Source organism: Lampetra planeri, chromosome 16 (assembly GCF_965212315.1).
Source record: "Lampetra planeri chromosome 16, kcLamPlan1.2.h2, whole genome shotgun sequence".
NCBI lineage: Eukaryota > Metazoa > Chordata > Hyperoartia > Petromyzontiformes > Petromyzontidae > Lampetra > Lampetra planeri.
Window position 1 is genome coordinate 10,602,534 of NC_136122.1, and position 26,255 is coordinate 10,628,788.

At 48.0% G+C, this 26,255-nt stretch overlaps 1 protein-coding gene across 1 annotated transcript in view; it reads right to left on the reverse strand.

Moving 5' to 3' along the window:
* Nucleotides 1-349: 349 nt before the first annotated feature.
* The window catches only part of LOC144723029 (vesicular glutamate transporter 2-like), a 45,692-nt gene continuing 19,786 nt past the window's right edge, over nt 350-26,255 (reverse strand). The window contains exons 5-12 of the mRNA XM_078601553.1: nt 26,048-26,135; nt 21,852-21,938; nt 19,549-19,691; nt 15,771-15,920; nt 10,691-10,823; nt 7,552-7,662; nt 6,341-6,468; nt 350-3,056 (exon numbers count right to left, since the gene is read on the reverse strand). Coding sequence (XP_078457679.1) covers nt 2,667-3,056; nt 6,341-6,468; nt 7,552-7,662; nt 10,691-10,823; nt 15,771-15,920; nt 19,549-19,691; nt 21,852-21,938; nt 26,048-26,135 — 1,230 coding nt within the window. The 3' untranslated portion in view covers nt 350-2,666. The remainder of the gene's footprint in view (nt 3,057-6,340; nt 6,469-7,551; nt 7,663-10,690; nt 10,824-15,770; nt 15,921-19,548; nt 19,692-21,851; nt 21,939-26,047; nt 26,136-26,255) is intronic.

Sequence of the window (26,255 nt, forward strand, 5' to 3'; positions counted from 1 at the left end):
GAACCGCCAAGACGTGGCTTTTCATCACCTTGACGTTCCAGGTTGACCGGGAACCCATTCAAGCAGCAGAGGAAAATGGTGACAAACTAAATATAAAAATCCCCTGACCTTATTACAGACCAATTCAGACCTTCTTGGGCACCCCGTGTCCTTATACATCTCAAAGTTCATCATGCAAAGTCCCATCACAAGGAAGAAACACAGACTAAACAATGGTGTTGCACGCATTGAAACGGTTGTACGCCGTATGGAACTGAAAACTCAATTTCCCTGTACAAGAATACGAGAAAAACCGTATGGGTTGACTTGTATGAAAATGCCCGCGTTAAAAACCGGAGTAGAGCAGTTGTTTTTGTTGTGCTTTTTTATTTGCCGATTCAAAATAACAACTCAAAAGATACAGTTTTACACACAGGAACAAAAATAAGTTTTTGAATGGACTTTTTTTTTCTTTTCTTCAACAATTACTCTTCCACCACATGATTTATATTCACCGTGATACACAACATTTGAGTACAGCTCCCAAAAGTGCAAGTGGCTGTACATGAAGATCCCATTCAGCCCCCCCCCCCCCCCCCAAAAGTCGTCTGCAACACAGCCGTGGAGACAAACGTTGGGTCGGGAGAAATACGGGGGAGAGTGAAAGGAAGGAGGGAGGGATGGGGGGGGGGCGAAAGACTTCCAAACTTAAGACTCGTACGTACTTTCCCGTGACGAAATGCCTGCAGGGAAACCGGCTCTGTCCACGAAAACACGAGAGAGAGAGAGAACATCGCACGCTCCGTTTTCACCGCGGGAACGGCGGAGCAACGGGCTCGCCAACCACATGCCCACTGCACACCGTGGGGGGGGGGGGGCAGGAGATGTGTGCGATTGGCAATCAGAGAAGCGAGGGACAGCGAATCGTGATAGAAACGTTTACTGCATAATGTGTGCTTTGTTGGTTGGCCGGTTGCTCGCTTCGGTTCCACCCCACCCCCCTCCCCCGTTTCGTTTTGTTCAAGCTGCATAACGACTTTGTGCTATTACGATGATGCGCCGGAGGGTTTGGTCGGAAGGGGACGAGGAGGTGTCGATGAACGGAGAGATGGCAGAGCGGGTAGAGAACGGGCGGACGGGCGGGCGGGCGGGCAGGAGACAAGGAACACGTACCAACAGGACAGCACATTTACCGTCAAGCACGTGCGCGTGTGTGTGTGTGCGCGCGTGTCCGTGCGTGTATGTCCGTGCGTGTCGCGTCATGGGGAGAAACACACGGGAGGGGGTGGCGCAGGGCGTTAGGGTTGAGACGGACGTGCCCCGGTAGACGCTCGCCAACATTTACATGGGCCACTGCTTGGGAAATGTCTTCCACACTCGAGCGCAAATAACGACGGACAAAATTAACCCGCGACTATGCTTTCAATTTTCACTTTAGTTAGCGTTGCTATAATTATATTATATATTTTTTTTTACTGTTTTTGTTTTTATGTTTTCATATATACACTTATACATCTGTGTTATTGTTCTCTTTTTTTTTAATGATCCTAACCGTAAAAATATTTCAAGCAAGATGGTCCATAGAAATGCACACACACCACCAATGTGTCCAGCAGTGGAGTTCAATACTGTCAGCCCCTACAGCACGGAATGACAGCCTTAACCGTTAATGCCCGGCGAAGATGCTGTTTTGATCTATTTGCTTCTTGAATTAGATTTTACCTTAATCCGGAATAACGTAGTGTGGGGTGAGTGTAAATATCTATCGAGTCTCTCTGCAGGTTTATTCGCGGTTGTGCCATCGTACGGCTGTCGGCTGCGTTTTCGCGTCGTGCCGCGTGCCGCTCGGCAAGACCTGCGACGTTTCGCTCCTCGTGCTGGGAGTCCCCTGCACTCACTTCCTGAAAAAGGGGTGCCAGCGTGTGGAGTGAAACGTCGAACATGAATTATGAACGTGCGGTACAACCGGAAAACTAATTGGAGAGCTATCATTTTTTATTCATTGGGGAAAAAAACCTAAGGTTCAATTCAAGTGGTTTTTGTTCGACGATTTTGCAAATATTTTGCCAACGGTGAGGTGTGCAATTAAAATCTATTCTCATGCCTTAGATTTCTGCGCCATAATTGTGCACGTGCGCATCGATTATTTTCAATTCACAAACATTGCAGTCAGCTCGCAGTGACCACAAGCAACATTTTTTTTGTTACTTTATAATTAAATCACGACCGCGGGCCATGAAATTAATCCGGATGAATCGTTACGTGCCGACCGACAACGTGGTGAATCCCCAAGGCCGATGCATCTCCTCGGGTGACGTTTGGCGCAATCTGGCCTCATCATCTACACTTTGGCTTTCCGATCAACTCGCCGAGGTTTGACCCTCAAACCGCCGAGACGTCCGGCCGCCAGCATCACACGGGGGGCGGCGGGGGGGGGGTGTGGGGGGAGGCCGTAGGGGGCCGTAGGGACGCGTTCGGTCGCCTCGCATTGACCGCGGGGGGGCCGTCACGCCTCGTACCTCGTAGGGACGACTCGGCGACCTGAACCCGTCGCCCTGAAAAACGCCACTGCGACAAAGATGGAGCGAAGAGGGTGCGACCGTGGTGGGTCGGGGGGGGGGGGGTGGGGGAGGCAGCGGGCAGGGGAATAGGACGAGGAGGAGAAAAATGTAAAGAGGGCGAGCGCTTCAGGAGGAGTCCCTCTCGCCGGGATCGGCGTACACGTAGTTTTCCCTGTCTCCCCCCTGGCCCGGCGCATCCTTGCTCTGATAGCCGTTGGGCCAGCTCCCTTTGCTTTGCGCCGTCGCGCCGTACGACTTCCCGCCCGAGGCCCCCGCAAGGCCGCCGCCGCCGGCACCGGCGACGCCACCGTCGCCCAGCGCCGTCTCGGCCTCGCCCTCCGCGAAGTCGTCCCCGCCGAGCTCGTCCTCGTTGATGAAGCCGCATTTCTCGTCGCTCGTCTCCTCGGGGTCGGCCCACGGCTGCTTCTCGCCGGAGGCGAACAAGCCGTAGAAGATGACGCCGCCGTAGTGCACCAGCGCCGCGATGAGGAAGACGTTCTGCCACTCCTCGCGAGTCTGCGAGCGCGCGCGACGGAGATGTGGAGAGACGATGGGAGAGAGAGGAGGGGGCGGCGGGGCGGGGGGGGGGATAATACCACGGAACGGTTTTTTAGAAAATTGATGGTGCCCGATGAAACGGCGGTAATTGCCATGCAGGGGTGGTGGCGGTGGGGGGGGGAAATAGGAAAATTGCTGCCCGTCGAAAATTACAGGTGACCCCGTCGGTGAAGAGCCTGAATTGAGCGACCGATTTGAGCTCAATTTAACCGGCCCCATTCACGAGCGCTGTTGAGTTAACCAGGCACTCGCGACGCACGTATTAATTATGTCATTATAAGCCTCTATGCTTCGTAAATTCCTGTGCGTGTCAAAGTTTAAAGACGAAATTGTTTTAAAACGCAGTGTTATTTAGCAAACGCTTGAAATCATCAAGTAAAACAGAAATGCCACGAAAAAAACCTCATCCAAGGAATGCTTACAATAGTCTTCTAGTTGAACAAAATATTGTCTTTTATTCTGACAAGCCTCACAGTCGCAAGACTCCTTTAGGTATTTCCCAATAGTGATTTGCATGCGCTGAATGCCATGGCAATGAAATTGCAGCTCGGAACACAGAGCCGCATCTGATCGGCACAATATTGACCGCGCGGCACTGGTGGTCGTACATTTGCTAAACGCTCTACCACGGCAAGTCGATGCAGTCCACGAAAGAGGTCAATTCCATCGCAGCATCCGATATGCCTCCATTGTTCTTGCCTCGTCACGGTGCAGGATCTAGTCAGATTTCATCCGATCTTCGAAGATAATCTGCGATTGAGCCCGGTTAGTACTGTACTTGGATGGATAACCACTTAGGACTTGGCAGGTGATGTTGGCATGCGCGCGGAAGACGGATGGCATTGTGAATTTTCTCCAGGTGCTCTGGTTTCACCCCACACGAAGCCAAACACTCATGAATGGAATTTGCCAAATATCCCAAACGCAGGACCCTCCCGAAAATTTGCCTCGAGGCTCGGTGATGCGCTACGAGGTAACCTGTCTGCCGCATGTCTCGCAAAACACAGACGATACAAATGTCACGCCGACTGGGGCCTCGGTACCAACTCGGGTACGTGTCAGAATTTGTGCTCAAACTAACCCCGTGCCACAGTAAGAGATTGGAAACATTTACGTATAGGAAAAATATAGCCGAATTTAAAAAAAAATTCGGCTATATTTTTGCGTCTCAAATATACATATGCATTTGTGTGTTTGTGTATTTTTGGAGTTCTGCTGTTCTGCAGCTCAAAGTGGGAATGCACATATTTCTACTCTGGCTGACAGCATGTCACTAATCATGCAAACATGTCTTACACCAAATATTATAAAGCCACTGGAGCTGAGCACTTTTAAAATCTACATCGAAATTTTTTTTTACAACTGCTTTTTGTGTTTATTTTGTTGTCCTTCCCCACCGCACCTCTGATGAGCATGGTTGGCTATGTACGGTGCGAAAGAAGCTCAACATACATACATACACACACGCGCGCACACTCAACCCTGCGCAGTCTGGACTGTACAGCGCTATGATTGATGCAGCCACAGTACACTGATCGATCGACGCTGGCATCGTATATCAGCCTAATGAGCATTTACTGCTCGGCTAATGCTTGCAGCCGGGCCGTGCTACTAAATCAAAGGGCAATCTTGTACCCACGGCAGTTTCGTGGCGGAGAGATTTTCGCATGCTCGTGAACGTCGCACACTGCCACGCAGCGCGATTCCGTGACGACAAACCGTCGGGGTTTATCACTTGCACTCCTCGGCAAAAATGCAGTTTGAAAGGAAAATAAAGCAATAAAATATAAAGAGAACATTACGTCGTTTTGTAGCCTTTTCAGATTGTACGTACTTATACGGATCAATTTAATGAAGAGTTATGGTCGAAGTCCTCTTATCCGTTGTGATGTGGGAAACAAGCATCTCCTCTTATCCGCAATTTATTTTCTTCCAGATCATAGGAAGCTCTCCTACAATGCAGGAAGGGAAACATTGTCGATGATCACGGATAATAGGAAGAGTCGCCCGCGGCTCTCATACCCCACAGCTCCCGTTCATAAAAGGAGTCACGGATAATAGGATGAGTTCTCATGTGCGTTGTAGCTTGTATGATATCGCTATGGGTGCAACGAATAACCCCTCTCGCAATTGAATTCTCACGATTCAAGGTAGCAATGGCCAAGAAAGGCCAATGGAGTGGCCTCCAGTGCTTAGAGGTTTCGCATGAAACCATCACATACAACATGATAGATGCATATATCGTGTGAGCATAATAATCGATATTGATCGATACTAATCGATCAATCGATGTATCTTTAACACCCAAGTCTGAGTTGATCTGTGTATGCCGTTATTATTAAATGACTCACTCATTTATTTGCTCGTTTTTCACAAATCGTGATTGCATTTATACATCTCAATGCATTTTTTTTCCTGTATATAATAAAGACATTGTGAAAATAATATAAGTCATCAAAAGTGACTCATTCAGCACGCTCGGGTAAAACACGTTCACGAGCTAAAATACACGCAACCACTCGGATGCTTCATCACAAAGCAGCACTAGGCTAAAAATAATAAGCGTTGATTTGCTCTTACAACACCCCCCCTCCCCCACCACCGTTTCCCTCGTTGAAGGTAATGAATAAATAAATAGCGCTGCCAATTAGCGCCTGCCGCTTTCATCTCCCGCGGTTGCTATTCCGGTCTGCGTGACTCACCCGCGGCCTCGGCTCCCTCTTTGTCTTCAAATTTTCACGAAGCACCGAATCGAAGTCTCGGTTCCTGACACCGATCCGCTCACGAATCTCTCCGTAGGGCCACACGCATAACAGGAGGTGCCCTCGTTTCGTGAATTCTATTTCCGTGGGGTAATTTTTTTCCGTGCATGTGAACTTAAAACTACGAGCAATTTTTTTAATAAATATTTTACCACGCCCGCTGAGCTATATAGCTCTTTTGTTCAGAATCGACCCGGCTATCACATATGACAGCTCCAAGGAAGGGGCTTAACACGTGGACATTTTCGCAACACAAATACTCCGAACGCACGTCCAATATAATAGTGGAGGGAATAACCCGTAAGACCCGGAGAAAATTCCACACAACCACGGGCAGAACGTGCAAACTCCAAACATACAGCGGTGTCAGGGTCAGGATGGTACCCACGATCTCCTGCCAAGCAGGCGAGGCAGGTGGCATCTCGCCACCTTGGCGGCCCTGCCCGTGCTGCGGCAAGCCCGTGGCGCCACGCCTCTCACCTTGCCCTTTGTCATGGCGCCCACGATGAGAGGGCACACCATTCCCGACAGGGTCCCCACGCCGTTGGAGATGCCCATGAGAATACTTGCATAGCGAGGGGCGATGTCCAAGTGGTTGACGTTGAAGCCTGTGCACACGCACACGGCACCAGCCAAGGCGTGAGAGTTTAACGAGTAGTGGCGGTGGCGCTAAGCGCCCATCCATTGAGTGGGTACTCAAACATCTGTCAAAACTTGACCCCCCCCCCCTCCCTCCCTGTACGCACGCGGACCTTTAACACCCCAACCCTCACCTGCGTACGTACGCCTGACGCACCCCCCCCCCCCCCCCCGAATCATATAGAACGGCCGATATTGAATCCACGCAGAAACGATCAAGGATTAATAATATTAACGTGTTTAAGCAAACAGATTGTCCACCGCAGTACTATCTAACTCATTTGAAGGCCAATGTAGACAATTTATTATCGAGGCTTCACCCTCCCCCCCCAGTTCCCTATGCGTGCATTGTCAGTAGACCCCCCATACACAAGCGTACGCGTTTAGGCTAACCCCCCCTCCCCCCTCCATGCGTACGTACTCAATGGATGGCCCCTAACTGGCTTAAGTCAGAGTGGGGGGGGGGGGGGTGAACGATGTACGAGAGAGTGTGGAAGGTGAGGGGGTGAATCGGAGGCGATGTTACGTAACGACAACAACATTTGCATTCCCTATGTGGAGGAGCCGTCGACGAGATAGTGACAGAGTAAGACGCGGCTGAGTTTAACAAGCGGAGATTGATCAAAGCCGCCATGCTCACGATGTATGCATCATATTCGCGCATACTCAGGGAGTCTGTATCATAGCCACGATACTCAGGGTCCGTCTATCACAGTCGCCATCGCAAGAATGTCAGGACTATGACCACCATTATCATGCTCTCTGATTCATGGCCACCAAGCCCAGAGCCTCCGTATCGTGGCCTCCCCGTGCAAGTTTTGGTTTGTTTCGATTTAAAGCTTTCGTGACTGCAGGGATTCATCTTCTTGGTTCTTTCAGTAAAGTCACGTAGAAGGGACAAAAAAAATTGTATAATGTTTAATTTTAATTATTTTATTATTTCTCTACTACGTGACTTTATCGAAAGAACCAAACAGATTTTTGTTTGTTGTTAAATTGTATTTTGCTCGAGGGCCCCGGCCGCCGCTGTACCGCCCCCTCATCCCCCAAACCTGAGATGGCGAAGCCGCTGAAGCCGACGGCGAGGACGAGGAACGTGATGGCGATGCCCTTGCCGTGCGAGAAGCCGACCACGAGCAGCAGAGTGGCTTCCATGCCGAAGCCTGAACTCGCACCGCCACACAGCAGGGACAACGGCGCGGTCAGCCGCGCGGTCTACAGGAGCGTCGCCTCGCATCGTTACAATGTGCAGCCGGATAAACGGTCAAAGCGCGGTTGGGCTACGTTAAGGGGGCGAAAGAAATGTCAACACGCGTCCGTGCATTTCACGAATGATCGAGCGGGTGAATTCGTCAATGAACGCGTGAGTGAATTAATGGCTGCGCTCAATAATGCATGGATCGATTGATTAATTGATTGAAAGAATGGTTAAATAAATCAATGGGTGAGTGAGGACGCTAGGCTCGGGCACAAAGCGGTGTTTCTTGGAATGCCACGACGAAGTAATTCAACATCCATCCTCTGCGTAGCTTTCCTCCTTCGAGCAGTAGAACTCTGCGATGAGTTTTCCGTGCTGTGCGGGAGCCACTTCAGGGCGTCGTGGGACGGGCATCATGAAAAAAAAAACATCGCGCAATCTGGTTTCCAGGAACATTCGATCTTCTGTTGAAAAAACTTCAGATTTGGCCCTATCACCTGACGTCGTATCTTCCGCCCGCTACTCTTCGCTGGGGTGTCACGGTGGCGAGATGTTAACTACCTCACCTGGTATACAGGAGGCCGTGGGTTCGATCCCGATCCTGACGCCTGTATAGTTGGAGTTTGAATGTTCTCCCCGTGGTCACGTCCTCTGGTTTTTCCCCTCCACGTTTAGAATCAACACGTGTTTATATTATTTCGCTGCTAGAAATTTCCACGTGAAAAGCCAGTTCGTTGGGCTATCATTTGTGGCCAGATCGCTTGTGAAAAAGAGCAATATACCTCAGTGGGTCTTACCTGGTAAAACATAAAACTCGTTCTCGTTTTAATTTCGTTTTTCTCTATCCTTTATTTTTCTCCCGCTGCGTGAATGTTGCACTGTGGCAGATACTCGGGTTGCACCGCATGTCCTGAATATAATCAGCCGAAATCAAAGCACATTCACAGCACAAATACACAATTCCCGCCGTGTGCGGGAAGCCTGGATTACATGGGGGGGGATAACGCATTCTGTTGAGATGAAACTCGAAAACCAATGACGCTTGGATGCCAACGTCCCAGCTAAGAACTCTTGCGAATCGTAATTCGGCATTAGACTTAACGGCTGCCCTGGTGTAATGGGTAGCCCACTGAGCACAGAGGTCACGGGTTCACTCTCCCAGCACGGCAGTTGAAACAATGATTCGAGTTTCCTAAATCTCCCCCGCCTCACCGCTGCGTCTGTCCACTCAGCAGTATACAGTTGGGTTCACGACAGATGGCGATCGACAGGTTGCCGTGTGGTGGGGTAAAGTGTGGCTACTTCCACCTCTTCCAAGACGTCAGGACAGCATGGAAAAGCAGGCCAAAATACCCCTCTTGGAGGTGCTCTCTGGAGCAACTTTTAGTGTGGAAGGCCCCGTTTCACCAGCAGTTCCGTGAGCAAGCAATTGCAGCGCTGCACATTTGCTTCAATCTTGGCGCATTTCACACGGAAGCATCTGAGGTGTCGTTGTTTGGAGATTGTCTTGCCGACCTAATGCTTTGTCCAGTGGCTTTGTTTGAGTTGAAACACCAATGTGCAGAGACTTTTGAATCTGAATACGAACGCGCGTAGTATTCTCTGCCACTAAGCCGTGCTTTCAAGATTAGTGGCTTAAAATTTGATGCCCAGGAGTACAGTACATGCCGTGTCAAAATAATTTTCATGTCCAGTTTTACGATACATGAAGAAAAAAAATCTGTGTTGTGATATCCATATTATGAATATGGCAGAACATTATTTTTTATTGTACTCAAATAACCAAATTAGGCTTATCTGACTTTCAATTGGTTTTGCATCACACCATCCAAAGAATTACCTAAGGAATCTAATTTATCCAAATATATGATGTTACATTTAGACTCGGCACACTTGGAAACCTCCATTTACAAATATTCATAGGCCTAGGCTTCACAAAAAAAACCATTAAAAACATTTGACCCCTGAATTAATAATTCTCATTATCATTTTTAATCGACTGCTGGATTAAGGCCTCCCAAAGACGCCACTATTTCTCACCCTCCCGTCACGTAATAATCCACATGGGAAAAAAAGAATAGGTTTTACCCTTTCCGGCAATAACACAGGCGTTAAGATGCTCAAACACCAAATAGGTAACTATTGCAAGTCAGCATTAGTCACACGTACATACATACAAACATACTCGGATAATATAATTATATGCATTGTATTCTTGGTTCTTTCGGTAAAGTCATGTAGACTTTACCGAAAGATCCAAGAATATGAATCCCTGCAGTCACGAAAGCTTTAAATCGAAATATATGCATTGTCTTTGAAACTGATTGGCCTACACCAGACACAGCCTTCTTTAAGGCCTTGTCTCATACAATTTTAGACCAGAGAACACCAAAAGGCAAACAAAGCAAAGGCATAATAACCATAATAACAAATACAACGGCATAGTAACCATAGTACTCCCAGGCTTTTTCGGCAAAGTCACGTAGGTAAAAAATAAAATTAAAATTAATAAAAGTAAAAAAAAATCACGACGTTTCGGAGGCAACACAAGCCTCCGTCTTCAGGTGGAACCGTCACAGCACGATTGCTGTATCAAGTCTTGTGTTTCCTCCGAAACGTCGTGATTTTTTATTTTACTTTTATTAATTTTAATTAAATTTTTTACCTACGTGACTTTGCCGAAAAAGCCTGGGAGTATGAATCCTTGCAGTCACGAAAGCTTCAAATCTAGAAGTAACCATAGTAACCATCATAACAAATACAAAGGCAATGCATGCACAAAGGCAATGCTCCATCTCCTCCTCGGTGGTGATGCTCTCCGGTGCATTTCCCTCCCAAGCTGCTCATTATTTCTGTCCACCAGCCATCGTACTTTCTCCATGTAGCTCGAGGCCAGACTGGCCACGACTGCCTCCTCTACACTGACCAAAGTGCCTTAACCCCTGCCACGAGACCCCCCCCCCCCCCAGCTTTAGCCACGAGGGGCCACTCACCTCCACAATTCATCATCTTCCGCACGGTGGTGGTGGACATGATCTTCTTGCTGCGGAAGAAGTCGGCCAGTTGTCCTCCGATGGGCACCACGATCGTCATCACCAGATGAGGAAGAGCCGAGATGATGCCCACCTGCAGGAGATGGAGACATGCGTACATGCACGGATGAATGAATGGACATGGGAGTGGTGAACAAATCTATGAGGGCATCCGTACGTTTGTCAATCGCACCAGTCTTGTCGGCACAAGTCTATCACAAAGGAAGCTGTGTTTCAGACCTTTCAGTTTGATCGCGGGGCAAACTTGCCGAATGGATGAGACAGTCAACCACAAAAAAACTAAAACTACTGAGTGTACAAGACAGTAAAAGTGAAACAGACAATACAGACACTGCAATGTGAGGCAGACATTACCAACAAAGCCATACAAAGAAGAGGACGTGAAAACATCTTGATTGTTGAATCGAATTATTTGCTGAATTGTGACGATTCATGTAATCGCAGAGGGAATGGGGGCTGGATGTTTACATGCCACGTGAGCATACCCAGCCATCCGGCAACTCAGCTCAATATAAATAAATTAAAAAGCTGACCCGGAGTATTAAATGTGCCTGCCACTCATCATCAAACCAAATCCACCCGCGCGTGCCAATGCCTTGTCCATGGTGCAATCGGCGTCTGAATCGTCGCGGTCACTGAAACAACGTGGCGAGGAGCGCAACACTGGGTCTGGGTGGCGTAGCAGGTCAGAATGGGCTCCCTGGGTGTAAACAATTACATGAAGCCGCCCATGAGCAATTCCTGTTCCTCTCTCCGCATAGCCCGGCGCCTAAGGCCCCCTTTCTAGTTCGTGGGCAACGGCGCAGTTGCACTGCAGGTGCCGTGACCCCGGCTGGCCAGGAGAACGCGATGCAGCCAGAGTGTAGACTCCGCCCCCGCTGCGTCCATATGGGATGCAGTTTCCCCTTCGTGAACGTGCGTTTATCTCTGGGTGGTACTCCTCCCACATGTAAACACCCGTTAATTGGCCGATAACACCTTCATATATAGAGGACCGCAGAGCTTGGGCAATTGAACATTATGGCTGTACCCCGGCTCTCGCATAATGTCCGTGATGCAGTCATTTTTAGTCTGTTGATGGTCGGCGATGCGGCAATCGACTCGTCTAGACGAGCTGTACACGATGCACTATTCAAATTTGAATTTTTTATAACGGATTTTTTATGCTGATGTTTGGCGTTTCGACATCGCGGAATTGCACTGATTTCGGGTTGATTGGTACCCCAGAAGTTAAGTACACCCCTGGACAAAATAGTGTCCCAGAAATACAATATTTCATTGCCTCACCCATTTTGTGTTATTTGGTGCCCCAGGGTACCGCCATCAGGATCATTTGTCTGGTGCCGGCGCGTGGATTCCTTCCTGTTTGTCGGTTGTTAATTGGCCCTCGTTCTGCCTCCCCTTGAGAGCGAGCGTGTGCCGTGCCTCACGTTACAAGTTACATCACAACAATAATAATAGTCAGTTTAACACGTAGGCTTTCGCGACCAATATTATTCATAATCAACGTTTTTGGGTTTAGATCGCATTATTTATAAATGTGTCGTAAACCTCCACCACCCGACACGGCCAATCAGAAAAAAGTGTCACGTTGACAAAAGACAAATAGTTCACTGCTTTAGCCCACCGGTGTGTTGAAGCGTGAAACTACAACATTTACAATTTGAGTACGACGTTTCGCTGGTAATTGCATCCAGCATCATCGGGCAATTCGCCAGAATGGTGATAATAATAGTTATAACTACGCGGCAGGCTGGTTCACCTCGTGCTAACGCTTTCACGCGAGCACCATGATCTGCCGTCACATTTGGGAGCAGTAAATAAGCGTTGCGGCGTGAGAACTGACTGAGTGCCGAATTTTGACTCGGCAGTACGCGTTGAATGGGCATCCTCTTCAGAGTTCAACGAGTTCGCCTGAACAATCTACAGAGCCGAACTCACGATCCCACATCAATTGCCGGACAGATTACAAGAGGCCTTTTTCTCTTGTGTTTGTTTTACTTTTACTGGGTGGATCATAGTTGTTGTTGTTGTTTCGCAAACAAATTAATTACGGGGGAAGTGTTTTTGTTCACCGCCACGCTATAGATGGGAAAGCGAAACACACATGGCCATTAAATAAAATGAACCATCCGAGGCAAAGCAAAGCCAACAAGGAATAATCTGTTTATGAAAAGGGGAAGAAGAATAAGGAAAAAAAATAAAAAAAATAAAAAAAACCTAATTAAATACATTCAATGTACGGCGAAAATTGCGAGATTATTAATTGTGGGTGCCTTTTACAAAGCATTTAATTAACGGCATTAATTGCAATCGCAACAGACGGGCCTCGGCTGCGTGCTCGAAGGACGACTAACTGTGGGTATTGCTCGTTAGCGTCTGTGGCTAAGTGTCCGACCCGCCGTCGCTATGGATGCGCGCTCGCGAGCACAGATAATGAAGCGTCAAGGCCACCGCTCCACAAAGCTACGACGAGAGGCATCCCCATTGCCAGAGGTGACATCGGCAAACGGGGGTTCTCTCTCCCTTGCTGCCTTTGTGACCAAAAATATGAAGAGATCCCCCGCCCCCCCCCCCCGCGTGGCCTACACAGATTGTTGGGGGCCAAGTTTCTCTCAGCGAGCACCTCGTGAAGGCAGCCAGCGTGGACACACCGGGGCGTCGGTGTGGCCAATACCACGCCCGGTTGGTGACCTTTGTCTCCGCAGTGCTGTATAGATGTTCATAGATATCGCCAGGCACGTGAGTTTACACACTTTTTGTTGTTGTATTCATCCTCTCCAGAATTTGCCACAATCTGGGGTCACACTTTAATTGAAGAATGTAGTTAATGCTGATGCAATAATATAGTTGCATGGATAAATATAAGCAGCGCTGACGTTATCAATGACTGGGAATCGAAATCGTGCAGAACGCTCATTGCTGTGCCACCATCCCCGTTGTGAACAAAGACAAAGATCCCCCGTATAGCCTAAACAGACTGTTGGGGCAAGTGCTGTTCGCGAGCACCTATGAAGGCGGGTGGCCAGCACCAGGTACTCATTTGAGGCTGAGTCGACGTAGGGAAGTCACAGGACCAGTTCGGATAATCGTCACCGGTGTTGGCCATGAGCGGGAATCGAACTCGCGTGTGAACGCGCGCACAGACACAGACGTGGACAGCACGGGCGTGGTCACTACCCGTGTCTGCATACACCTCCGGTGAAGATGGTTGCCTACGTACGCGCGCAAAAGAAGTCCAACATACATACACACACACACTGCTCGGCCACATAGAGTTCACGCCAGATAGGGTGACACTAACAGGTGTTCTGAACCAGACACTCAAAGCCACACGCGTCGGAGTTGTAAGGGAAGACCCCCGTATTGGTTACACATCAAGACGATGATTCCATGATGACGATGACGACGACGATGAAGATTGGGCTTGTAACAATGAATATTTCCTGTTGTTGGATAAACTGTCACAATTTGATTAAATAAATTGATTCGAGAATTGAAAAACACGTGCAATAATTAAAAGATAACATATACAACACACATCTATGATTCACACATAAAAGCACGAAGCGTTGTTACAACTATGTATCTCAATACTGGATAAGATTGGTGATTAGATTACATTGCTTTACCACACCACGTGTATCAGATATGGAAATAGCTTGACCATAATTCACCACTTTCGACCAGTATGGTGAAGGAGACCAGTACTGGTGTAGACGCTGACGTTTCCCGTGACTGAGAATCAAACTCAGGCTGCGAGGTTCATAGCGCAGGGAGCTAACAATTCGGGGCAACCCAGAACCGGTTCGAACATCACTCGCCACGAACGTTATCCCTGGCTGGGAAGGAAACGCAAGTCTTTAACTGCACGGGCGCACTGAACGCAACAGCTTGGGGGATTGCGAAGTGGCCCGGTAGTGTGTGCTCAGGGTTTGGATCGATGGAGCAGCTGTCATCCGAGCCAGCAGCTGAGCCAGGAGCCAGAGCAGCCGGTGGCTTCAGCAAAACACGAGGAGGCCACTCCGCACCACAGTGTACCACGCCACGCCATGCCGCACCACGCTATGCCACACCACGCTATGGCGCACCACACCACGCCACACCACACCGCCCCACGCCACACCACGCTGCACCACACCACATCACGCCACACCACACTGCACCACGCCACGCCACACCACGCTGCACCACACCACGCCACACCACGCTGCACCACACCACGCCACACCACGCTGCACCACACCACATCACGCCACACCACACCACACCACGCCACACCACGCTGCACCACGCCACACCACGCTGCACCACACTGCACCACGCCACACCACGCTATGCTATACCACACTATGGCGCACCACACCACGCCGCCCCACGCCACATCACGCTGCACCACACCACATCACGCCACACCACACCACACCACGCCGCCCCACGCCACACCACGCTGCACCACACCACATCACGCCACACCACGCTGCACCACACCACATCACGCCACACCACGCCGCACCACGCCACAACACACCACACCGCACCACGCCACACCACGCTGCACCACACGACAACACGCCACACCACGTTGCACCACGCCACGATACACCACACCACGCTGCTACTCGCCACACCATGTCGCACCACGCCACACCACGCTAAGCCACACCATGCCGCACCACGCCACACCACACCACACCACGCCACGCCGCACCACGCTAAGCCACACCACACCACGCCACACCACGCCACACCACGCCACACCACGCCACACCACGCCACACCACGCTAAGCCACACCACGCCACACCACACCACGCTGCTACACCACGCTATGCCGCACCACGCTATGGTGCACTACACCACGCCACACCACGCCACACCACACCACGCCACACCACGCCACACCACACCACGCCACACCACACCACGCCACACCACGCTAAGCCACACCACGCCACACCACACCACGCTGCTACACCACGCTATGCCGCACCACGCCGCGTGCTGTGCTCTGCGGTCACCTTGCTGATCTCAAAGCCAAACACCTCCTCGAAGTAGGCGGGCTGCGAGATGAGAAGCAGGTAGAAGGTCCAGCTCCGGCAGAAGTTGGCCACGATGATGGCGTAGACCGGCATGGAGGTGAAGAATTTCTTCCAGGGAGTCTTGAATTTCTGAGATTCAATAAAAAAAAGAGAATGAGGGAAAGAAGAAAAAACAATTAAATCGTGTGCAGGCACGTCGATTTCAGCAACGCTTTCCAAACTCGACAGACTCTGCGCAAAGCAAGGTGGCATGGGAAATCTTTCACCCACCAATGGATGAACTAAGAGGTCGATTTAAAGCTTTCGTCACTGCAGGGATGCATCTTCTTGGTTCTTTCGGTAAAGTCACGTAGAATGGAAATAATAAAATAATACAAATTCAACATAATACAATAATTATCACGACGTTTCGGCCACAACGCAATCAGCCGTCTTCAGGTGAAGAACAGGTCTGTCGATAAGACAGAGTCTGAATGACGGCTGCTTGCGTTGTGGCCGAAAGGTCGTGAGAATTATTTTATTATGTTTTATTTTTATTATTTTATTATTTCCATTCTACGTGACTTTACCGAAATAACCAAGAAGATGAACTGAGAGGTGTCAATTTTTATCCGTTCAGATTCATTGCCACTCACGTGTCGAGATCGATGGCCCTCGCTGTGACGCGGTTTTCAGAGTACATATTGCGCAGCGTACAAACGTGCAACTGATTTATTTAACAACTTCATGGGGGTGTTTAATTCAAGTGAAATACAAATGCACAACGGTAATACTAAGCCATAAATAAGCCATAATTAAGCCACCACGATATTTGCATATAGATTGGATCATGAATAATGGAGGGCATTGCTCCGGCCAGTCTACAGAGAAGCACTTTCATGAGAAGTTCATGCTCAGAAGTCTCAAGTGGCACTGCATGAATTCACTGTATGAACTGCTGTATTAATCCGCTCTATGAATCTACTGTACGGATTCACTGTATGAATGCACTGTATGAATCCACCGTATAAATTCATGGCGAAGCTGAGAAACGACAGGAGGAGCCCGGAGTTTTCCAACAAAAAATGGGAATCGCAAAGCGAACCACGTGCACACATCTTACCCAGGTGCAAATAAAATGCACATTCATGATTTCTCAGCCAACTTTTGCCAATGCTTCCGCGACTGTTATATATTGGGGCAGATGAAACTTTATACCATCCCATGGGCTTACTGAAGCGTAACCAACCGTATTACTCGATCTTCTTCTTCTTTTGTATGGCTGATGTAGATGCAGAGCAACATCTTGAGATTTCACATTCAGGTGGTCAAGCCCAGATAACAGCCGTGTCAGGAACAACGGAGTGTGTCGCTGCGATGTCTCCTTGGTTTTTGTGGATCGGGGCATCGCGTCGTTATATGTTGTACAGTCTGTTCTGGATGACCACAGTCGCAGACTGCTTGAGAGTTTTTAAATTTACATTTGTGCATCAGGTATCCGCATCTGCCATGGTTTGTGCGGATGCGATTTATGGTGGACCTACATTTTGATTTTAAGCTTTCGTGACTGCAGGGATTCATATTCTTGGTTCTTTCGGTAAAGTCACCGTGAGCTTCGTGGAAGATCAAACCCAGAGATGTTCTTCACCTGAGGACGGCTGCTTTCGTTGTGGCCGAAACGTCGTGAGAGTTGTATTTTATTATGTTTTATTTTTGTTATTTTATCATTTCCCTTCTACGTGACTTTACCGAAAGAACCAAGAAGAAGTAGAGACTCTTTGACTTTATGAAACTATTAACATACATTTGTTATCATGTTACATGACATTGACTTCTCCAAGACAGAGGTTCTCTGCAAGCCATCTGGCTATCATGAGAGATTCGTTCATGAGGCGATCCACATATACAAACACAGAGACAATTTTAACCGGGAAGATGGATTCTGGCTTAGTAATCATTGGAAGGACGTAATAAACCATTTCGATACACATTAGGGTGGGTAGAATAATACATAGTGTTATGTTGAAATGTATAAGGTTTATAGTAATACAGTATATAATTTAATGTTGGGTTTATCTATGGCAGTATATAGTACGGTATATGCTCGTGTGATGTAAGAGAATAACGTTTAGATGGAAGCATATTATATAATTTTTACGACGTAGAATTGTAATGTATTACTTGCTGTTATTAACTCAGCTTATTGTAGAGTATAGTAAGTATACTGATGGTGCTATGCAGTTTATACTTTAGTTTTTTATGTAGTTTATACTTTAGTTTTCTACGTGGTTGTTTAGTAACTGCAGCTACATATCAATAACATTCCTTTCCTTTGTTAATGCTACTCCCTGCACCCCCCCTTGGTGCTGTTGATCCTGCATAATGCATGGGCATAATATGCCTTTGAAACCCCCCCCGCCCACCTCCTACGCATTTTCCATGAATATGCTAAATTCCTCTTCATATGCACATTCTTTTTTGTTAAGGCGCTCTTCCACCTCCAACCCAGTTTATATATAAGCTCCTAGCTTGGTAGTGTCTCATTCTTCACCTGAAGACGGCTGCTTGCGTTGTAGCCGAAACGTCGTGAGAATTATTTCATTTTATTATGTTTTATTTTTATTATTTTATTACTTCCCTTGTACGTGACTTTACCGAAAGAACCAAGAAGAAGATGCTACAGTATATTTTCCGTTATTTTCCATTAAATACGATAGTCCCATATAAGTATGCACATTTTTTTTAAAAACCCTGTAGAATCCACACGGCCTCCTGATGCTCTGTGCAGAGTTGTGTTTCTTCAATGGCAACAAATTAATCTTGAGGTATCTCAAAGCGCCGTGTATAAAAGTAAAATAATCAAAATTACACCCACTGACATCGTATAGATATAGAGTGACAGCCAAAAACAATCATAACAACAAGTTCCATTATGGTGTGGCAATTGTTGTTGACGACATCACTCAAATCATCTTGTCAGATCTCGAAAGCTAAGCAGGATTTTGAGCCTGAACAGTAACTAACACAGGTAATCATTACGCATTCAAACAGGTTGTCATAGGCCGTTGCGGGGCTACGGTGTTGACAGCAGAGAGTAGTTCTGCCATATAATGTTGTACTGTACTATACCCCCTCGTCTATGTCCCCCCCCCCCCCCCCCCCACATACGCACTTGTCTTAATCCACTGCTGGATGAGGGTCTGCCCCCACCTTCACCAACTCGCAATGACCGGCGTGGTCAAATAATGCTGCCATGATCCCGCATATCACGTGGGGAGGCCCTCATCCAAGCAGTACATGCACGGCACAATGTTAAAGGCCATTTTTGTATTTATTTACTATTTTTTATTTTACCAGGTAAGGCACACCGAGATTTACAGATCTTTTTTCCGAAGCGACCTGGCCACAAATGGTAGGCCAACAAAAGTGGCTCATCATGTGGAAATGTACGGCAGCGAAACAATGCACGCTACTTAAATGTGGAGCGAAATACCGGAGGAACCAAAGAAAAATCCACGCGGCCACGGGGAGAACACGCAAACTCCACATATACAGACGCAGGTGTCAGGGTCGGGATCGAACCCACAGCCTCCTGTATACCAGGCGATGGAGTAAACATCTCCTAGCCACCGTGATGATGATGAGAGAGAGAGAGAGAGACACGCAAACTCCAAATATACTGCAGCAGGTGTCAGGGTCGGGATCGAACCCACGACTTCCTGTATACCAGGCGAGGGAGTAAACATCGCGTGTTGGGTGCGATGGCATCGACGCTCACCTGCGTCGATCCCAAAATCCCGTATGATTCGCCGATGCTCTCCTCGATGTAGGTCTTCTCTTCGTCCGAGATGGTGGGATGTTTGGCCGGGCTCTCGTAGGCAATGCACAACCAGAATATGTACCAGAAAAGGCCGAACGATCCTGCACATTTAAAAACACACACGCGCACATGCACGCACAAACAAAATGCAAGGACAGTGAATGAAATGTACACTTGTACTTTTTAATTGAAGATCATCTTCATTATAATGTATTATCATCACGATCATGATTATTATTTATACCACGCTTCCCATGCGGTACATCTCGATGTTCTAGAGCAAAAGGGGTATTTGAGATAAATCCTCAGCAAGGAAGTGATTTCAGACCAAAGTCAATGTTTTTAAAACAATGCAGCATAGCTAATACACACAACAATAGTTCTGAATGGGTACTCAGGTCTTCTCTATGATTATTTTTTGTCCGCAATCTATTGTGTGTGTGTGTATATGGCTGTACAGTATTCCAAAAGAGCTTCGACCCTGTGGTAATTTGTAAATGACTGAGGACGTCCATGCATCTCGTTAAGCCAATTACAACGCTCTCTGTGAATGATGAGAAACTCGTTAAGACTCAAACGTGCGTGCAGGCCGAACAACAAATACAGCATCGCACTACCGCGCGTTCAGAGGGTGGTTTCTGGACTGCGAGAGGCAACATTGTGAGTATAGGTTCAGGATAGGGGTCAGCCCTGCTATCAAGCCATGCATGCCACGTGACATCCCTACACTGATTGATCGATATTGCCTCGTTTTAAATGGTTTCCCTGTTGAGCTGTGCAAGTGGCAGCGCCTCATCTTTGGTTTTAATCTCTGAGCTAGTCGTGGTAAATTGCACATTTATTTAGCAGGGGCCAATCCCTTCTAGGGGTCGGCACGGTTTGGCTCAAACCACCAAACCGCGGTTTGAACCGAACCAAATCGGTTTGGTTTGGCTCTGTTTGAACTGGTTCGGTTTGGTTTGGGGCTACGAAAACCGACTCGGTTTGGCTCGGACAGGGTGGAACCGGCTCAAACTAGTTTGGTTCAAGCCAACTTAAGAGGTTTGGTTTAGCTTAGTTTGGTTTGGTTTTGGTTTGGTTTGGTTCAGTCGTCGCTGGTTTGGTTTGGATTGCTCAATTTGAAACCAGTTTGAGTTGGTTCAAACCGTGCCGACCCCTAATCCCTTCCAAAGGGCAACTGCTGTTAACATCCCCGTGAAGTGATGCTCCTTAACTCATGCAATGATTCGCCAATTAAAGTCGATTCCTATGTTCGTGGTACGTGCATTGAAATTGGGCACTCAAGAATCAGTTGTGAACGATCCATTCCAAAAATGGTACGTTATCGTTATATATTTAGGCTGATAAAATAACCAAGAAGAGAATAACGGCAAGATATATTACAGGCAAGACAAGTGTGGAAGTACAAATTAAAGAAATAGAATCAATTCTGGAACTGAACGGCCACTGCCCATCATGCCAATTCATCGCATTAGCAGGGGAACCGATTGTTACGTGGCTAGGACTCATTATATCGGCCCCCAGAGGAGTGATGGGCTGAGTCAGCGGCAGATCCAGGGGGGGTGGCGGCAATGGTTGCGATCGCCCACAGACACGAGGCCCTGAAAATTGGTATTTTATTAATACTTACAGAGAAGATGCATTCAATGTGTGTGTGTGTGTTTTTGTTTGTTATTAATGTAGGGCCCTATTTACAAAGATTTCAATTTGTAATTGCCCAACCACCTTGGAAAGTTTCCAGATCCGCCTCTGCGGCTGAGCCGAACACCAATTAGAATAAAAACCCCAGCTCGCTTCCTTTTCCGCCGTGAGCAACGCACTCTGCCACAGCACCCAGGCAGCAAGTCGGTGTGTACGTTGAACTTAGTTCGCGCCATACGTAACCAACCGCGCTAATCGGAGGTGCATCCGTGCCCTACGGCAGGAGCGGGGGCAATCTTACCTTTAACAAGGGCCAGATAGCACTTTCACATCCCTTCTACAGGATGCGCATTCCCACCTGAATCCGTGAATGCTGAGTGTCGTGTAAATGCGTGGCAGAAGTGACTGAGCACCCTTAACTGAGAAATGCAGCGTTCTAGATTTGAAGTTTTCGTGACTGCAAGGATTCATACTCTTAGGTTTTTTCGGTAAAGTCACGTAGGTAAAAAAAAAAATAATAGAAATAAAATAATAAATCGCGACGTTTCGGAGGCAACACAAGTCTCCGTCATCGGGTTCCCCAGCCCTGTACTGGAGCATCCATACCTGGTTGCACTCACCGTACACATAAAACACTGACGACCATCCTGCATACTGCACCAATATCCCGGCCAAGGGCATTGCCACCACGGCTCCTGCATAGGAACCTGTAAAGAACATGCGGACACACACAGCAGCAGCAGTAACAGCATTCACACTGCGGCTGTTGGTATAGGCAGCAACACGTGGCAGCTCACCGCCAATTTCAAGAGTGCCCATCAAGATATCATCCCGAAAGCACCTGATCTCATCAGATCTGGGAGGCTAAGTGGGGATTGAACCTGGTTAGTTCTTGAATGGGAGACTTTCTGGGAATGTCAGGTGTTGTACGTTTGGGCTGCGAGGTGGCCAAGAGTACAGAAATGGAAAATTGAATATATCTGCACGGAGCTTGTGAGTGTGTTAACTCCTCGTATGCGGCAGTTCTCACATGCCCCGGTTCACCACCGATGCTAAATACCTCAACGAGTGAATTGGCCAAACATTGCAATGCAGGACCATCCTGAAAAAAAGTGTCATAACGCTCAACGAGGCTTTCCGGAATGGCAGGCATTTCCATTGTCACGAGTATGCAGCTGCCTTTGTCCATGAGCTCTAATATCCTGTGAAGAAAACTCACTTGTATCGGCATGATGCCCCCTCTTCCCCAAACCCCCTGTGTTATATCCGATTAGCACGGTTGCCTACGTTGCGTACGAAAGAAGGTCAACATACATACATATGTACATGTATATACCGTATATATGTACATTTAGACTGTTTAAAAGAGCGTTTGCTGCTTAATGTGTTATCATGGAAAAATGCTCGTGTCAATCAATGCCGTTCACATGTCAACTTTTTAAAAATATATCCTGGGTTTAACACACCCGACAGTAAAATGCAGTCTTCAAATATTAACCAATCAAGCTGTCCGTCCTTCTGACTGAAGAGCAGTAACTTCCAAAAATGTTTCCCTACTAATATATATTTTAAGTTATAAGGCAGCGTTAAAAGCCAAAAAGATAGCTAGTTGTGTTGCTGAGCTTCCGCACCAGTGCCAAAGCAGTTTCTTTATTGCCCTTGGTCTAAAATGCACAAAATATGACTTTCAGCCCGTGGCAAACGATGAGTGATGTCTGAACCGGGCCTCGGCCGCCACGTCCACCCACCCAGCCCGCACTGACCCGCATAATGAAGCATGGTCAAGCAACCCCCATGCAGGCGTGGGGGAGGCTTTGGATTGACAAAGCCATATAGATGTATTATTATTATTTGAAATTGAAAATATAGATGTATTATACTGGTAGGAACGAAGTGGACCAGACCACCAATAGATTAATGTGTCCGTCCGTCCGTCCGACTGTCCGTCTGTCCGACAAGATGGCCGCCCGCTCCCCCTGCGATCCGTGAACTAAATGAACTAAACAAGATGGCCGTCGCATCCGGCGCAGCCAATGACATCGCCTGTTGCAATCATTGCTCTGTGGGCGCGCGAGTCAGTGGGGAGGGTGGTGTGGACGTCATCGCTCACCCCCCATGCACAAATCATTTTCTTTTTAACTCCTCTATACCCGGTCGATATCCCTGTACTGGTATTAGTATTATTCCTACCAGCCCACCCCGCAGGGTCCTGTTTATTTGAAATTGAAATTAACTTTTAATGGCCATGGGAAACAATCATTACCATTAATTGTTTCATGATGACGATGTAAGAACGAGGAAGGTGCTGATTATGATGATGCTATGAATGGCATGATGATTAAATCTTGACTTAAAGCTTTCCTGACTGCAGGAATTCCTATTATTTGGGTCTTTCGGTAAAGTCACGTAGATAGGTTCAAAGAAAATAACAAAAAACTACGACGTTTCGATCGCAACACAAGCGGTCGTCATCAGGAAAAGGGGGTTAGCTTCTCAAGGCAAATTGTTAATTAAGGTTCAAAATAAACATAGCCCACATTTGGGCTCACATTTGGGCTACGCCCATTTTAAACCTTTATAAACAGTTTGCCTTTAGAGGCCAACCCCCCTTTCTTGCGATCGAAACGTCGTAGTTTTTTGTAATTTTCTTTGAACCTATCTACGTGACTTTACCGAAAAACGCAAAGGCATGATGATTATTGTTATTTAGCGATGATGTAAACATATTGATGATGATTATCCTGATGATGTAAACATTTTGATGAATGATTATGTAAAAAGACTGATGATGATGACGACATAAAAATATTGATGATGATGATGATAACCAAAACCACACAGTCCAAACGACGAGTGATGCACAGGCAGCTGTCCACGGACGACGCGAGTGCACAGGTGCAATCTGGCATTGGCATCTAATCGGATTTTCAGAAGTGCATTCACGTTGAAGCCCTTGATCATCTGCCTTTTCATTTTTTTCTCAAAGGCCTTTTCTTTCGTCATCACTGGGGTGCTACGTTTCATTTTGCTCTCTGTTGGCCCCGAAACTCGATGCACGATAATGCAACGGCGTAACGCATCCCCAATAAGTGTGCATGCCAGAGTTTAAAAAAATTGCACGCATCGTTGCGCGTGCCTGCACCGCAATGGGAATTAATGTAAACGCCGCCAATTGCGCAATAATACACAAATCGTGTAACAATATTGCATTAGACAAGACATTTATATCCCTGCCTAAACAAACAGTCCTACGGTTGTGTTATATGGGACACCGCTTGAATGTAGGTGTCCAAATAACCACCTGCATCGTGTATTATAAATCAGACTTGCAATTTTTTACATTATTATTGGGCAAACTCAACAATGATTATACATCCATAGATACAATGTCGGGATTCTTGTAAATCGAGGCAAGGGGGTGAGGGGGGGTGGAGGATGTCTATCGCAGCTCTGGAGTGGAGCAATCGGCGTGAGATGGATCGTGGGCCACGCTGGACTGTGAGCAGTGGCAACGGGACCGGTGAGAGAGGGCGGGGGGGGGGTTCGTCGGGCAGCGGGTAACATCGTGGCTGACGATCGTGAGATGGGCGATGATTGCGACTGACACGATTCTTAAAGAAGGACCCGGTTAAAATGAAGGAATGACGCAGCTAAAGAAATTAAGGACGCAGCTGAACGAAAGAAGCCTCTACTAGACGAATGAAAAACGTGGCTAAATGAAAGGTCGCAGCTAAACGAAAGAAGGAAACACAGCTACATACAAGACAAAGCAGCCCTTGTAAGATACAAATCATCGCCGCCGAACATGCCAGGCGCTGCCCACGTGAGCCTTAAAGCTTCGCTAACGAGCAAAAATAACTTTGTTGCTGTTGTTGTTGTTAAAGTGACTTTCACGTGCGCCACCTCTAACACTGGTGACGTCACCACAGAGCGTGGCTGTGTATGCGAACAACAGAAACAACACACACACAAAGCACAGAGAGCAGTCAGCGTCGCAGCAACGCCTCTGTCGACCAAATTTGACATTCGACGCGGCGCGGCCCGAGACGCGCGACAGGTCGGGTGTGTACCCACGATACAAAGAAGGGGTTTGCCTTTGTTCTTTAATTCATGAGGGAGGGGGAAATTTTGTAACAAAACGAGTGGTAACTTGACCTTCGCTGCAACGCATACGTTCTATCGCGTGGCGTCACAGCTGTGAGCCACTGGCACACGTGTGAGCCGATACTGTCACGTGCAGTGACGTCACAGCTGCGAGAGCCACTGGCACGCGTGAGCCTATACGGTCACGTGCAGTGACGTCACAGCTGCGAGGCACTGGCACGTGTGAGCCGATACTGTCACGTGAAGTGACGTCACAGCTGCGAGAGCCACTGGCACACGTGAGCTTATACCGGCACGTGCAGTGAGGTGATCACGCCTCGTGTGTGTTATGCATCTGTCTGCATCGTATGTGTGTGTATGCGTCTGTTGAACTTCTTTCGCACCTTACGTAGCCAACCGTCATAACTGGAGATGCGGGGGAAGGACAACAAACTAAACACAAAAAGCAGTGTGTGTGTGTGCCCGTGTGCGTGCACTATACGGGAGATCTTTGCACGTGTGTTGCATATGCCCACGTGCACCTATGTGTGCATGCGTGCGTCCGTTGCGTGCATTGCTCTGTGTGTGCTTGCGCATTTGTATGCGCGTTTATACGTGTGCGTGCGTGCTTGTGTTAAGGCTTTCGTGGGGGGGGGGATCTTTTGTATGCGTGCACGTGTGTGTGTGTGTGTGTGCGCGCAGGGATTTCACAAATCCACGACGGGATGCTCACCACAGAAGGCCGTGGTGGCCAGTCGACTGCGTTCTAACGGCGGGGCCCACTTGGCCCAGATTCCGTGGCAAGCCGGGTACGTGACCCCCTGTTCCACAGACGACGACGACGACAACGACGTTAAACATCCGCACGGCACCGCACGGCGCTCCTCAACGCGCACGGGTAGCCAAAAAAAGTCATCACAACCTACGAAGGGATATTAATC